Consider the following 15,444-nt stretch of genomic DNA (forward strand, 5'->3'; position numbering starts at 1 on the left):
GGCCATGGCGGCCGCCCCGCTCCGGCACCGCCCGCACTACAGCTCCCGGCGTGCCCCGCGCGGGGCGTGACCGGGGCGGGGCTAGGGAGGTGCCGAGGAGCGGGTTCGGCGCGAAAGGGGCGTGGCCAGGGAGGCCGAGTCGGCAAACGCCCGGCGCATAAAGGCAGAGGGCAGCGCTCGGGGAGGCGGGGCTGAKGCGGCCAATTAGGGAGAGGGCGGAGTGCAGGGGCGTGGCCAAGAGACAAGGGGCGTGGCCGGGAGGGGCCCATCTTGCTTGCCCCCCCAGCAGTGGGGCCTGGGCTGTGCGGGGGTCTGGGGGGGCCCGGGGGGGGCCATGGGGGCACCCTGGGGGTCTGCCCACTCCTCCCAGCCCCCAGCCCCCCGGGGCGACACCTCTGGGCTGAGGTGGCTCTGTCTCCCCCTTTAAATTAACCCCCCCAGGAGAGGAAATCCTCTTGAGGAAGAGCATAAAAGTTTATTGTATGTAAGAACCAAACCCATGAGGTATGTACACGTATTTACACGACAAAACGAATGAGCCTAATTATTTACAACAAGGAACGTCCCGCACAAGTCTGTACATCGCGAAGCAGTCGTGAAAACGTATTTACAAGCAGGATTCGGAGGCCTTGACCAAGACGGAGATTCAAAAGAACCGAAACCAAAGGGCAGGGGGCTGCGTGCGGTGAGGGGCACCACGTGGATCCCGTCCAGGAGCCGCAGCGCTCCCGAGGCGGCCCGTCCCCGCCGGCCCGGCGGGCTGTGGAGCGGAGGGGGCCGCCGGTGTGAAACGCCTTTCCGGAGTCACCCTCCGCTTCACCCCCCRCCCGCTGCTCCGTGTCCCACCGCCCTCCGCGGATGCCCCTCGTCCTCCTCATGCCTCGCGGGGCGTGCGGTCCCCGGGCCCTTCCCCACAGCCGTGGCAGGGATGGAGCCATGGCCCGCGGTGCTCCCCACGGCGCCCCAGTCTCTCCCCTGTCCCCGGGGTGGTGGTGGGGGGCTACAGCTCGCTGAAGCGCACGGCAGGCTCCAGTTTGTGGGACAGCGCCGTGAGGACCTTGTCGAACTTCTCRTAGCGCTCGGCCTGGCTGCTCTCGGCCCCACGGCTGCCCCACAGCAGCCGCAGCTGGAACTCGGTGCTGAAGATCTCCAGGAGCTCGGCTTTGCCCTGGAAACCTGCGGAGGGCACGAGTCAGGCCCACGCGCGGCGGGGACGGGCCGGGGACCCGCGCCCAAGTGGGTGGGCAGGGARTGAAGCGCTTGGGACCGGGCGCGTGAAGTAAGACGGGTTTGTCAGGGATTTGAATGAGGCTCAACCCCATGGGGTGGTTGAACGCTGGAACCGGTTGCCCAGAGAGGCTGTGGAGTCTCCATCTTTGGAGATATTCAAAACCCAACTGGACGTGGCCCTGGGCAACCTGCTCTAGGTGACTTTGGACCAAGTGATCTCCAGAGGTCCCTGCCCACCCCAACTGCTCTGCGATTCAGTTTGGCCTCACTCAGAAAAAGACACTGAGGCGTCACGGCCTGAAACACAGATCGAACACCCCTGCAGGACCTGCCTGTCAGACCGCAGCTAGCCGGGAGGGAGAGGGACAGCACAGACCTGACTGTGTCCTTGTCCTGGGGCTAGTAGGGGGCTGCTGCCCTTGCATCCGTTCCCAAATTACCCTGATAAACCACACAGCCGGAGCAGAGCTGCGCAGCACCCACTCCATCCCCACCAGTTGGTCTGTGGGCCAGTGCGTGGCGTGGGGCAGAAGCACCCAGGGCAGCGTGAACCCCATGCTCCCTCATCTTCCTCGCCTGCCCGAGGGATGCAGTGAAGAAGGGGCTCCCAGGTGATGCCCGGCCGCAGCTGCCGACCCATCCCCATGCTCGCTTACCCTGCAGCTTCACCTCGGCGTTGGTGTGGTAGAGGCCCCCGTGGTGAGCCACCATCCGCGCCGCCTCCAGGTGGGCCATGACCACCTCCACGCCGTTGTCCGTGTTCTCCCAGGGCTCGGGGCTGTTCGAGAGAGCGTCGTCCCGCTCCAGGAGAGTGATGAGGGGCAGGACGTGAGGAAAGGTGGTGTTGGTCAGCGGCGGCCCTTCTGCGGAGAGAGACGCGCTGAGCRCCGGTCGCAGTCCCCTCGCTGGCCCATGTCCCAGCGAGGTGGGAGGGCTGGTCCGTGCCCCCCGTGCTTCCCTCCCCATCTGCCTCCGGCCCTGCCATCACGCTCCCGAGAGAGGCCCGGYGATCTGGCGATCGCTCTGTGCCCGGGGCCGTCACCTCATGCGACACCGGATCCTCCCAGCCTGGCCTGCTGCAACGCTCCCGTCCCAGCCTGGGCGGCGCTTGCCGCGGTTGGGACCAGGCTTGCCGCGGACGCAGGCAGTCGGCCCCTGCTCCGGTGGGGATGGGGGGCCCAGCGTGCCGGGCTGGTTTGCGGCCCAGAGGGAAGCACCTGGCTCTGGCCGGGAGAAGGTCAGAACATCTGAATGTGTCCCCCTCCACCGAGGCCGTGCCCCACTGGCGGCAGCACCGGGGAGGAGCAGGCGGGCGAGAGGCAGGGAGTCGCTCCCGTTACCTTTCCCTTCGTTCAGGCTTTTCAGGAACGGCTTGAGCTTCTTCTCGTAGAGGATGGCCCCCTCCGTGTGCCGCTGCCGCAGCACCATCCAGGTCTGCTCCAGCCGGGCGATCTGAAAGCGGCACGGACGGAGAGCGCTCAGCGGGCGGCACGGCCCTCAGCTGCCAGGGGTCTCCCCAACGGCGTACGCAGCAGGGCCCAAACCAGCCTCTTCCCACCGGCACTGGAAGCCTCGTGGCCAGAGACTCGCACRTCCCTGGCACGGAGGTTGGGCTCAGTATTTCTGCCCCTCAACAGCCCAGGACGGCRGCTTCCCTGCGCCGCAGCGGCCTTGAGGATGAGCCGCTGGGAGGGAGCGGGCCAGGGCAGCCCTTCCACCTCCTTTGTGYGGGCAGGAAGCAAGACTTCCCAGCTGGGCTCCTTTTAAAATTGGATTTTAATCTCCTTTCATCTTCCAAAGGGAGCAGTGTGGCCCGGAGATGCTGCCGCCGCCGCAGCCTTGAGACTGATTTGTATTGTACCGGAGGGCAGATTCATTTCCTCCCAGGAACAGAGCCCAGCCCAGAACAAAAAACCCAACCGCCAAAAAACAATTGGGTCCCGGCGGGACAGGGACGTGCTCCGAGGAGGGGACAGCGCTTTCCCTTCTCTGCTTACAGCCCAGCGGATGTGGCCCCACGCCTTTCCCTTGACATTTTCTCCCTTCCCCCACCCCGGCGGGAAGGTGTTGGAKCCTGTGGGACACCGGGACAGGGATGTATTTTGGGAGAAGGGGGCTGAGCCCAGGTCATGGGGGATGAAAGCGTGCCGGTACCTGCGTCATTTCCAGGGCGTTCATCACAGCAGCAAAACTGAACATGTTCCCCATGGTGCTCTTCAGCTCGGCGGCCAGCTGGATGGTCTTGTGCAGCAGGGCTGCCCTCTCCTCCGTGCTGCCCGTGCAGCCCAGGATGTCCACGGCGATCATGATGGACATGGTGTGGAACCTGCCGCGGGGAGAGACCGAGAGTCAGCGCCGGCGTGCGGAGGGGCTGGGTCCGACTCCGAGCTGCGTCCCGGCGCCGGTGCCCCGCGCGGCGGGGGGGTCCTGCACCCCGGGATGCGCAGTGGGACCCCCGCGAGCCCTGGCAGGGCCGTGCCGTGCCGTGCGGGGGCCCCGGGGCCGGCGTCCCTTGTGCCGTACCGTTCCAGCAGGTCGAGCCGGAGCTGGTGGCCGTGGGGCAGGGTGAGCAGCTCCATGCCGGAGCTCACCCCCATGAGCCGCTGCATCTCCGTGGTAACACCCAGTATCCTAGCGACCTGGCAAGAACGAGGAGAGCAGATTAGGCCTCTGCTAATTAAGGAGAGGCCGGAGGGGCCTCGGGCAGTCTGCCCCCCTCCCGGCCCCCGCTTCRCCCCCAGCCTGGCCTCCGCCTGCCGCAGGGCTGGCAGAGCCGCGCTGGGATGCTCGATGCTGGGGGAAGCTCGATGCTGGGGGATGCTCGAGGCTCRGGGATGCTTGAGGCTCGGGGGATGCTCCGGTCCCACGCCAACCCTGCCGCCRGCTCCGGGTGTCCGAGCCCCTGGCAGGGATGGAGCAAACGGCGGGCAGCGGTGCCCGTCCCTCYTGCCTGGCCCTGGCCGTACCTGGCAGTCCACTTTGGTGATGTGTTTGGCGAGCGTCTTCGCGTCCACCTCTGCCAGCAGCTCTTTGACCTTCTTGAGCACAGCCATCTCCAGGGGCTTGTTCTCCAGCGGGATGAGCAGGGACTGGAAGGCTGCGGGGTTGAAGGACGAGCTCTTCTCCATGGTGGGCGGCACAAAGCCCATGAAGTCCAGCTCTCCCTTCAGCCGCTGCCCTGCCTCTGCTTCGCCAGAGCCGTTCTCCACAGTCCCTCTCTGTCCTTCCTCCACCTTTAGCCTCTCCACGTAGCTCTTTGCTGGGAGCTGCTTGGTGTCGTGAGCTGGCCGTTCTCTGCTGATGGGCGAGGTGGGGTGGAGCTGGCAGTAGTGCCCCGTGTCCGGGTCGCTGTAGCTGTTCACGGAGGGCGAGGGGGAGGCGCGGGCGTACCCGTGGCAGGGAGTGGAGTGGGTGCTGTGGGCAGGGTCTGGCAGAGGTTTGCTGTTGGTCCCTGGGCACAGCTGGGGCTCGCTGGATCTTCTTATGACCGGAGAGGCTGGGGCGATCCCGGCTGCTTGGCAGGTATGCGGCTTTAGCCGTGTAACTGGAAGGAGCGGGAGAGACCCTGTTAGCAGAGCTTGGAGCTAGGCACGCRCATGGGGGAGCAGGTCAGGACCCAAGGATGCAGCAGCCCGCGGATGGGGCGCGCAGGGAAAGCCCCGCTGTCTGAACGGTCCTTGCGGCAGGACTTTCAGCCGGTCTGTGCAAAGAGCTGGACAGCGTTTCGGAGCGAGGCAGGCCGGGGAGYGCTACGGAGCAGGTATTTAGCCCAGCGCTCCATGCCCAGGGGCTTGTCTTTGCCAGGCAGCTCCATCCGCTCCCCAGGCCCCTGGCGTCACACCAACGCCCAGCCCTGCCCGACCTCCGTCCCCGCCGTCCCCCCGGGAGGACGCAGCGGCGCTTCCTACCCGTGCTGTAGGCGGGCGACGCTGGGTTCTCGGAGATGGGGGACATCGGGGAGTGGAGGTCTTGGATCTGGTCCACGCTGACGGCGCAGTTGCGAATGATGTCTCGGTGGTGCGGCAGGGACACGCTGGGGATCGGGGGGAGACAGGACGGGTTAGTCACTGCAAGCAGGGACCGGACGCGCGCCGAGGGGCTGGCGCGGGGGCTCGCTGCCTCTCCACCCCCCTGGGGGCATCACGGGTCTCCCTCCTCCCACTACCACAGCTGTGGGACCTGACACGGGTTCTCTGAGTCAAAGTGCTCCTGCAACAAGACGGGAACTGGTGTTTGACTCCAAATGGTCCTGACGCCTTGGTGGTGCTGGCGGCCTGGGCTGGGGGGCTGTTTGCACTGGGAACCAGTAAYGAGTTCAGCTGGAGCAATGAACGGGGCCCTCCAGGCAGCTGGGAGAGGAAGGGATCTGTGCCTGTATAAATTGGAGATGACCCAGCTCTAGGGGGAGGAGGTTGAAGGCTGGAGRGCAGCAGGAGGGAAGAGGTGCCCTCAGGCAAAGGTACTGCTGTGGGAGAGCTGGCGGTGGGTAGGGGCTCCCTGCTTTCTGGGTGCTGTGGGGACATGGGTTGGGGAGAGAAGCAGCTGTGGACAGTCCTCTTTCTGAGGTGGTGTCTGACAGGGGATGTGCTGCTCTGTGTTTCCACCTGGGATCTGTGTGAGGCACTAGGCTAGCGCTGCTGCCGTGACCCARATTTTGGGAGAGGTGGAAAATGCTCGTGACCTGGTCGGCTCCCAAGAGGCAGCTCGTGGCGTTGAGCTGCAGCGTGGCACGGGGCAGAGCGTGAGCTCGGGCAGCCGTGGTGCGAACGGGGCGCCGCGGGCCCGCAGCAGCCCTGCGGGGAGGGCTGCGGCCGTGGCCTGGCACAGGCACCGTGAGTCAATGCCGGGGCTGTTGCAAAAGAGGCTGCTGCCACGGTGGGCTGAGCAAGAGCAGTGTTGCAAGGCGGCACGGCGGGTAATTACGCTGCCCTCCCCGGCGTGGGTGAGGCCTGGGCTGCCGTGATGTGTTGGGTCTTGAGCGCTGCACCCCCGCGGTGGGAGGATGCCAGGGGAGCAGCCGCGGCAATAAGAGGTTTGGGGAAAAATGAGTGATGAGGAAAGACTGACGGAACTGGGCTCTCCTGCTGGAAATACATGCACTTCTCTGGAAACCTAAGTGTTCTTCTTTTCCCTCCTGTACTGGTTGATTGTCTCCTGCTGTTGTTTTTTACCCTGCGCTTGGACTGAGAAGGTTGGGGCAGGGGTGAAAAAAGCAGCTTGATTCAAGGAGAGGCTGAGGGCCTGCTCCCATAGCTGGCCCTGGGATGGGGATGCAGGATGGATGYGGGAGACCCTCCTTGGCCTCTCTGCAGCTATGTACTTGTGGTTCTCTGCCTTCCCCTTCCTTTTGGGGGGATCTGGGCTGCTGAAAGGAAGCCATGCACAGGTAGTGTCTTTCTCCAGCTCAGGAGAAGCCCAAACTGCCTCAGGGTTAACACGAGCAGATCTGAGAGGCACTTGGAGAGGGCTGCTCTAAAGAAAACTTTGTACTAGTGACAGCCGAGCTGAAAAAACACGGCCCTTGGGTGCAGCGCGCTTGGACTGCCTGAACCTCCTGGAGGGCGGTGGGCTGGTGACCGCCCCGCGGGAGGCTCCGGTGGGCTACGCAGACCCCTATCGGTGCGGCTCAGCCAGGCTCCTCCTGCCAGGTGGACTTTCAGCTCTGCTTAGTAACTCTTGGCAAATGCTCCAGGCTGAACTGAGGGCCYTAAAACTAAAAGGACCCTTCAAAAACAGCCCAGCGAAGTGCCTGGGTGGCTGGGGCTGGCTCCCCTCGCATCTGCCTGGGAAAGCGCTACTGCCTCGCTTCGACAAGCCCCGACACGCTGCTAGTTCTGGACTGGGTGACTGTAAAAACTCTCTGGCTTATGGCCTGGGATGCTAAAGTCACATCTGCTTGCTGGGTGTCTGCTGTGGTAGCTCAGCGTGGCTGGCCTGGGAGAACCCCCCCGGGTCCAGCTGGGCACTAGTTCCTCCTCCTTGCCTCTCCTGGTCCTCTGTGCCTGAGCTGCGACACAACCTCCATGCCCAAGCCCTAAGTCGCTGCATGGCACCAGCTGGTGGCTCTGCCTCTTCCCCAGGGGCTGATCCTCAGCCCAGCTGAGCTGGGGTGAGACCGTGTCCTCACCTGGTTGGGCACCCCTCAGCCCTGGTGATCTTGTCTGCCGTCAGGCCGTCCGTCATGGTGATGCTTCTGCGCTTTATGTGCCCCCCTTTCTGGGTGGTGGGGCTGTGGGACCCCCCATGTTTCCCGTTGGCAAGTCCGTAGCTGGCTTCCAGGTAGCGCAGCGGGAAGGTGCGGTTGATGGGGCAGTAGACGATGGCCCCGCTCTGCTCTGAGATGGCCCTGCGGTTGCCCACGTAGAAGCGGACGAGGGCAGGCACATTGTCGAAGCTCTCCTGCTCAAAGAGGTACTGGATACGGGTATGGCCATCGCTGGACTTCACCGTCACCTTGTTGATCTTGAAGTGGAGGGGCTCGTTGCGCCAGCGGCACGTCAGCACGTAGTCGCCCAGGCTGGTGAGCGAGTCACGGATGAGGAAGTCCCCGTTCCTCTGCACCAGGCTCTCCGACACCTGGCAGGGGCAAGGCACAGCAGCTCAGGCATGACTCTGCTCTTGGGACCCTGGGGCTGTGTGGGGCTGTGGTGTAGGGACTGGGCGGGAGGTAAGGTGGATATTCCACCAAGGAATACGCTGTTGCAACTTGGAGCATTGGCTTGTCTCTCTATGAGGGGCCAGAGGCCTTTGGGCTTGGCATCTGTGTGGTCTGCTCTTCTGGTGGCACATGAGCAAGTGTACCAAACTGCTGCTCACCTCATGGCCCATCTCCCGCATCCTCTCTGGGAGGTCGGGCTGGTGTTGTGTCCCCCAGGCCCCTAGCAGGAAGGTGCCTGGGAGGGGTGGTGGCTCAGCACGGCCTCGGGGCGCTCTCCTGGMGAGCAGCCCAAGCCAGGGGAGCCCAAAGCAACCCATCCTCCTGCCCTCACCTCTCGGGGGATGCGGCCGTGGTACCAAGCGTGGCTGCGCAGGTCGGTGCTGCTCAGCTTCAGCTCCTCTTCCAGCTCCTTGTGCAGCTTCTCCGGTGATGAGTCGAGGATGTATTTCTCCTTGGAGAACTACAGAGGAGGAGAGAGTGTCAGGTGGGGTCCTTGCCCTCCCTGAGGGACATCGCCATCCCTGTGAGACCCTTCCCCTGCAGGAAGGCGGCGAGAGGCAGCATCAGGGCTGAGACCAGCCTGGCTGGGACAGCAGAGCCGTCGGCGAGCGAAGCCAGGCAGCCGCTTCCCTGGAGGGCGCTCAGGAAGGAGCGATGCGCCGGCGCTCCCCTTCCTCCCTCCCTCCCTCCCTCCTCGGTGCCAGCACATGTCCCCTGAGTCCCCCCCACCTGGCACTCCCCCGCGGCGCGAGCGCTGRCAGCTCTGCCACCGAGGCTGTGGCGGGCTGCCGTCACGGGCTATTTCCGTCCGCCGGGATGGGGCTGGCAACGAGCCGGGGTGAGCAGGGAGCAGCGAGGAGGCAGGTTCCCGCGTTGGGACCGCGGGCATCCTCTCTTGCACAGGGACTGGTGATGCCACCTGCCTGGAGACGGGTGCAGACGTGTCCCCCGAGGGACGGGTGACTCGGAGCCGTGCAGGGATCTCTGCCCACGCGCCTGCTCGCTCACGGCGAAGGAGGAGGGTGGGTGGTGATGTGACTGTGGAAGGTTGGGTCCCGCTACCAGGAGCACTTGGAGCTTCCCCCTGTGGCTCTAGGGGATCTGTCAGTGTGTCCCCATCGTGCCTGACCACTGCGTCCCTCACAAGCTTTTCCCTCAGCCCCAGCTTGGAGCTGAGTGTGGTCCCTGTTTTGCAGGTGAAACCACATGCTCACGATCACGTCCAGACCCCTTCCCTACGCTGCCTGCCCCGAACCCGAGCACTGGTGGTAGCAGCTAGCAAGCCTGCCCAGCTGCTTGTCGTACATGCGCATCCCTAGGGCAGAGCCACTGCGGGGAACGCTCTTCCAGGAGGAAATCTTCTTCCTCCTGGAAACATCTGCCACGGTCCCTCCTCCAAAGGGTTAACTCGGCTGTGTTTAGCCTGATGGTGGCATGAATAGTAATGACAAATGTAAAGGGAACCTTCTGCATCAAAATGAGCTTTTACCGGCGCTGGTGCACCTGAGCCTAAAGGATGCGATCTGCCCCCTCCCTTCCCCAGAGGGAGAAGGGATGGCGTCATGTCCCCATCGGCTGGGGCCAGGCTGCTGCCCTCTCTCCACCAAGGAGAGGGGAGAAGATTCCCAGAAGGCAGCCGAGGATGGCAAGTCCCCAGATGCTTGTCTGGGGCCACGAGCATCAGCCTGGGGTCCCTGCGCGCGGGCAGGTGGGCTGCGTGCTCCCCATGCAGTGCCATCGCCCAGCGCGACGTATGGGGCTCATGCTTCCTCCCGGGCATGTGGGTCGCCCGGGGCTGCTCCAAGCCAGGCACCAGCCCTGAGCTCGCTGTTAGGCCACCGCTCTGGGAGGGCCAGCCTTGAAACGGGCCCTGCCAAGGCTTGCAAACGCTAATGCCTTGGCAGCGCCACGTTGCGCGGTGGAGCCAGGACGCCTGGGATCCACTCGTGTCCTGGCGCGTGCTTGCTGGCCTGGGAGGAGGACCACGGTGCTACCACGGGCCAGGGCAGCTCAGTGGGGCTCCCGGGGTGCCCCGTTGTGCTGGTGGCCCATAAGCCCTCCAAGGCACRTGTCCACCAACCACTTCATAGGGTGCGTGGCCAGGCTCCTGTGGGTCTGGGCAGGCTGTGGCCAGGCCCCACCTCTGGTGGTGGTGCCAGCACGAGGAGGGACCGCGTGCTGGCCCAACTCCTCGGCTCCCCATTAAGGCAGGATCAAGCCGACCTCTCTGAGGACGGGCGCGGGCTTGAAACCGATGCCTGATGACACTGCTCCGGTGCTGCCAAAGGCACAGGCTGGCGCTTGTGGCCAGCCTCGTGCGGCGGCTGGTCCCCTGGAGCATCAGGGGCTGCAGACCCCTGTGCAAACAGGGCCTGGGGACCTGCCTCGGAGCTGGCTGCTCCTCCTCCTCCTCTCCACCCCACGCTGCCTTCCCCCACTCCTCTAGCAGTGGGGAGCAGAGCAAGGCCAGGGAAGGCACAAGGGTCTCCACCCTCAGACTTGTCCCCTACCCTGTACTCAGCTGCTTGCCGTGCAGAGGCTGTTCCTCTTCCCAGGAGTTCAACAAAGTCCCTCAGCAGGTTTCTCTCCCCACTATCCACCTCCACGGGGCAGCTGCTGACCCTGGAGGTCTCGGACGTCTGGCTCTCCCCCAGCTAGAGAGGACCCCAGGGACGCAGTGCTCCCCGTTGTCTGGCTCGGCTGGGGAAAGCTGCTACAGCGATGCCTCCCTGGGGATGGGGAAGCAGGCTGCGAGCGGCCGCGGATGCAGCCGAGCTCTCCCGGGCTTGCCCTTGCCAGCCTGGATCYGCTCTGCCACTCTCTCTTCCCACCCAAAGAGTCTCGGGGTGCGGGATGGTGGTAGCAGCCCTCGGAAGCGCTAAGGACCGGATTCAGACTTGCTCCTCCGACTTTGGCTACCTGCCGCCAGGCTGCCCAGGCAGAGGTAGCGACCAGCCCCCGGCTTGGACGCGCTCCCCTGCAGCGGGGACCTCCACCGCTCTCCCCGCGAGAGCGTCCCCCCGCCTGCACCCGAGGGGGCCTGAAACGGGAGAGACCAGGGTGTCTCCTGCTGAACGAGAGCCCCGGGGCCTGCAGGCACCCGTGCACTTGCCACCGCGCACTGAACCCCACTAAAAACAAGTGGTGCCGGCGGCTGCAGCCGAGGTCCAGCTGCCTCCCGGGRGGCCGGGGCTGAGCAGATGCTGTTGCTGTGGCAATCCCCCGCTCGGCCCCCCCCCAAAGCAGGTACCCGCTCCCCTGCGGTGTGAGCTCCGGCGGCGGAGGGAGCCTCCGCTCCACCCCAGAGCATCTCCGGGGGCAGATGCTGGCTCAGGCCTGGCCCCGGCTCTGAGCTGGGAAGGGTCCCTGACCCTGAAGGTGCTGCCGTGTTTCTGAGCACGGGGGACGGCTACTGTCGCTTTAGTTCCCTCTTGCCTCCGGGAGAGCCTGTGCTCGTGCCCTCGGTCTGCTCCGGGTAACGAGCCGGCAAAAGCCGCCCGAGCTGAGCCCGGGGCAGTTTTGAGCTGCTGTTCCCCCTTGCCGCCCCTGGAGAGGGGATTAGCGCCCGCTCCACCACGTTGTACAGCTGGGTTTTCCCCAAATCCTCCCCATGCAAATATGCAGGATAACAAACAAAACCAGCTGAGCGGTGCCCGGCGTCTCCAAGCCAGGATTTGGGCAGCAGCCGGCTGGCGTTGGTGCCAGCAGCCAGGTGCTAAGCTAGCAGGAGGCTGGGGAGAGGCGCAGGAGACGCCACATCTCGCCGCCGGGCAGGGAGGACRGCCGTGAGCAGACGGCGCCGCGAGCCACCTTCTCCAGCCATATGGAAGGCACCGGCCCTTCAGCCCTGCGGCTGGGGGACGAGAGCCCCAGCTGACTCACAAGGCCACCGAAAAGCCACTGCTTGGAGCCCTGAGAGACGCTGGGTGCGATGCCGGTCCGGGGGCTGCCGCTCGTGGCGCGTTTCTAGCGCTCTGCCAACGCACACCGGTTGCTGCCCAAGTTGCCTGGCTGCTCCCCGCTCCGTGCAGGAGTTGAGCTCGCCCGAAGCCACCGGTATGAATAACCCGTGCGCTATGGATGGATGCTCCGTTATTCCAGCCTCCGAGCCCTTCGGCAGCAATCGACTTTATTCCGCTCGGCTCGGTAGCGAGCCGCGGAGGGGGCCGACGTGCCAGCTGGCCGGGAGCCGACACGCRGGCAGCAGCGAGGCAAGGCGGTCCGGGCCAGCCGAGCGCTGGCGGGAGCRTGTAACCGGATGTTCGAGTGCCGAGCTGAAAAGGGCACCACTTGGCACTCGTGGCTGCGCCAAGAGGACATCAAAAGACGCACGGCCCGATGTGGGGTCCCRCATGATAGCGGGGTGGATGCGGGCGAAAAGACTCAGCTGCCTTCAGCACCTAGATCGGGTGCGTGGTACTGGGCCCTCGCTCAGCCTGCGCAGAGCCCCAAGGCCTCTTCCAGCTGAGTGGGAAGAACTGGAGATTAGAGCAGTTCTCCGAACCAGCCGCACTAGACAAACCAGCTCACAAGCTGCCAGAGACCATGCCAAGCGCCGCTTGAGGAATCCCAACCAGCAGCCAAGATGGCTTGGCTGAGAAAGGAGAGCTCCTCCGTCGCGCTCGGTGCCCCGACGGGCTCTTTTGCAGTGCCGGGGCCGGGGAATCCTCCCGCGCTGCCGTGCGACGGGGGCAGCCCGCGCGAGGAGGCAAATCCCTCTGCTCATCAGAGGGCGCGAGTTGGGGGCCGGGGCATGCTAGCAGCGGCGGTCTGGCTAAAACGGCAGCTGTGGCTCTGGCTGGTACAAGGACAGCTTCGAAGGCCAGCACCGGCCTTATAAAAGTGCTGTTATGAAAGAGCAGGGATTTGCAGTCTGCTTTCTTGCTCTCCTCTCCCAAATCTTGGAGTCACGGCCCCAGCTGAAGTYGGCTGGGAGAGCAAGGTGCACCTCACCCCCCCTCTGCTCCCTGCCCCGAGCCCGGCCGCTGCTCGCGTCTCCTCGCTAACCTAAAGGCGCAAAATGCCTCTGCTTTCCCTCCTGCTCTCGCGCCTGCCCTTGCGGGGACCCTCGCTAGGGAAATCCTGGCCCCTTCTGTAGTTTTTCCCCCCCAACTTGTTGCTGACAGCAGATACAGGGCCTAGAAAGCAGAATCAAGAGGAAGAAGAGGAAGAAGCCATTTGGAGCAGGCGTGTGGGGAAAGCGCCAGAATCGGGCCGAGGGTCCCGCTTTTCCCCCTCGCTCTGCCCTTGGTGACAGGCTACTTCGTTCTGACGCGTCTTACAGCAAAACCTCCTCGCTGAGAGACCGCCGGCGTCACGGCAAACCCAGCGACCGGTCCACGTGCTGCCCGGTGCAGGAGCGCCGTGCTCACCAAGCCACCCGCTAGGCACTGTCCGACCTCTCCGTGTGCCCAAGGACCGCTAGTCCATCCCTAGAGACCATGACAAGGAAACCCCACCGCGAAGCAGCCGCCGTGAAACCTCTAGTTGGTACGGGCTCGATCTTGGTCCACGTGAACTAGTCAGTCCTACTTCTCTCGGTGCCTACAGGAGAAAGAAATAGCTTGTTCTTCTGTCCTGTTTCACAATGACTCGGGGCATCTCAATGGCCTCTAAGGTGGCACCAACCCATCTGTCCCTGCTGTGGGTCACCGAATGCACCTCCTGCGCCTGCCACATCTCCACTGCTCCCTGGTGAAGGCGGACCCTGGTTCAAGGGCTTTGTCCTGGCACTCAAACCCCTTCCCAGGGCTGGTCCTGGCTACCCCATGGGTCTCCTCTCCCCCCACCTTGATCCTTTGCGGCAGCTCTGGGGCAGTTTTGCCAGGCTGGCAGGGGAGGGGTGCAGCTGGGTGCTGGTGGCYGGAAGCATCTGGGTGCTGTAAGGTGGGACGAGCGCCCCTAGGGAGTGCGGCTGGCCAGTGGAGCGTGCGGTGCTGAGGCTGCCCTGGGGGAGCAGGTCTCTGGTGCAGCGATGGGGCGTGTGTGTACACACATTTCCATCCATCTATATATTAGTTATCTCACTCCAAGACGGCGGCCGCGGCTGCTGCATCCCTTTTCAGAGCTGCTATTGGCCAGAAATGATGTCAGTGCTTCCCAGGCTGGGTGCACTGCCATTGGCGGCGAGCAGGGATGCGGCTGTCAGCTGGAAGCGCTCCAGTCATTCATGGGGACTTCAGTGTGTGTTTGCTGTGCACGCTTGGACACAAATAGATGGCAAAAGATGTGGCGGAGCCAGGTGAGCATGTAGGGCTTCGCTTTGGACTCTTTCTGTGGCCGGGATGGGGCGCCCGTCGTCCCCTCTAGCATCCCTGCGCGAGAATCAGGCGCCCACCTGTCTCTCCGTTGTTCTGGCAGCAGCTTGCTCAAAGCACCCGTCTAACCCCCATGCCGCTGAGCCCCGGCGCTGCTGTCTTAGGGCACGTTCCCCCTCTGCTGCTCGGTGGCCTTTGGACAACCAGAAGCAGCTCTTCTGCTTTTCTCCTCCCCCCCGCTAGTGATCAAAGTGCCCGGCTTTACCCTGAGATCAGCAACAATCATGACAAGACTTGAAATGCTGCTTCTGGGCTCCGTCCTACCCGGCATAATCTCTAAAGCTCCGCACCTACAGCACTGAGCAGGAGTACTGAACGAGAGTGCCAGCTCGCTTGGCTGTCTGCTCTGGGCTCTTCTCACCCACTTAACTTGCAGCATGCTGATAGCTCTTGCTTCAGACCGGAGCCTGCTTGGCTCTTGCAATCCTCAACAGCTCTGCTCAGCCTTCGCTCTAACTTGGTGCGCGTGGGAATGAAGCAACCAGTTCCTGGTGTTTTGCTCTTCCTCAACCTGTGCAAATGCAGGAGTCCAAAAATAGGACACCTAGACTTGTGCCTAGACAGTACCAGTGCTGGAAGTGTCACAGGACAGGTGCCACAGCATCACAGGACTAGATGATGGCTTTTTCTAACCAAAGTCAAACCTGTGCAGTGCAGCACATGTACTGAAGAGGCAAGGACCCGTGCTTTCCTTTGGTCCGAGTCCCTCCTCTGCGCCTGGCGGATGCTCCCAGAACACCCTGGAGCTGCGCTGTGGCTTTCAGAGGAAGCTAAACGCTTCCCTGCACGTGCTCTCCTGTGGGTGAAAGGGCTCCCTTCGGAGACGCTTGTGCTTCCCATCACCCTGGCGAGACGCGCAGGTCCAGGCGGGCTCCGGTGGCTTCTGCCTCAGGCGGTGGCCCTTGCTGGCTCTGGAGGGGGCTCATCTCTGCCCCCCGACCCAGCTGCCTGGCTAATCCCATGCACCCTCACTTTGCATTTATAAATACGCCCGGGCCGTCTCCTCCCGTCCAGCTGCGTGATCGGTAAGCGCCTGAATGCCAGCGGCGACGTTTGAGCTGAGGGCAAAGCACCTGAGCAAGGGAGTGCTCACAGCAGGGGACAGCAGCGGGGTCACCGCAGGCTCCGAGCCTCTGCTGGGCTTTCAGGGGAGCTCGGAAAGCGGCAGGGCGCAGCCCCGCGGAGCGGCGCGGGCTCCGGCAGAGCTGCCCCGCTCGCACCGGGCTCCCGCACGCCGCC

The 15,444-nt window shown here is 64.1% G+C and overlaps 1 protein-coding gene across 2 annotated transcripts in view; it reads right to left on the bottom strand.

Moving 5' to 3' along the window:
• Positions 1-460: 460 nt before the first annotated feature.
• SH2D3C (SH2 domain containing 3C) overlaps positions 461-15,444 on the bottom strand; it is a 28,064-nt gene continuing 13,080 nt past the window's right edge. For both annotated transcript variants that reach the window (XM_026059709.1, XM_026059711.1), the window contains 9 exons: positions 8,220-8,348; positions 7,358-7,806; positions 5,139-5,263; positions 4,197-4,774; positions 3,754-3,869; positions 3,385-3,556; positions 2,571-2,682; positions 1,887-2,093; positions 461-1,176 (listed from right to left, as the gene is read on the bottom strand). In XM_026059709.1, the coding sequence (XP_025915494.1) occupies positions 1,001-1,176; positions 1,887-2,093; positions 2,571-2,682; positions 3,385-3,556; positions 3,754-3,869; positions 4,197-4,774; positions 5,139-5,263; positions 7,358-7,806; positions 8,220-8,348 (2,064 nt within the window). In that variant the 3' untranslated portion in view covers positions 461-1,000. The remainder of the gene's footprint in view (positions 1,177-1,886; positions 2,094-2,570; positions 2,683-3,384; positions 3,557-3,753; positions 3,870-4,196; positions 4,775-5,138; positions 5,264-7,357; positions 7,807-8,219; positions 8,349-15,444) is intronic.

This window comes from Apteryx rowi, unplaced genomic scaffold (genome assembly GCF_003343035.1).
Source record: "Apteryx rowi isolate R43461 unplaced genomic scaffold, aptRow1 scaffold_16, whole genome shotgun sequence".
Lineage (NCBI taxonomy): Eukaryota > Metazoa > Chordata > Aves > Apterygiformes > Apterygidae > Apteryx > Apteryx rowi.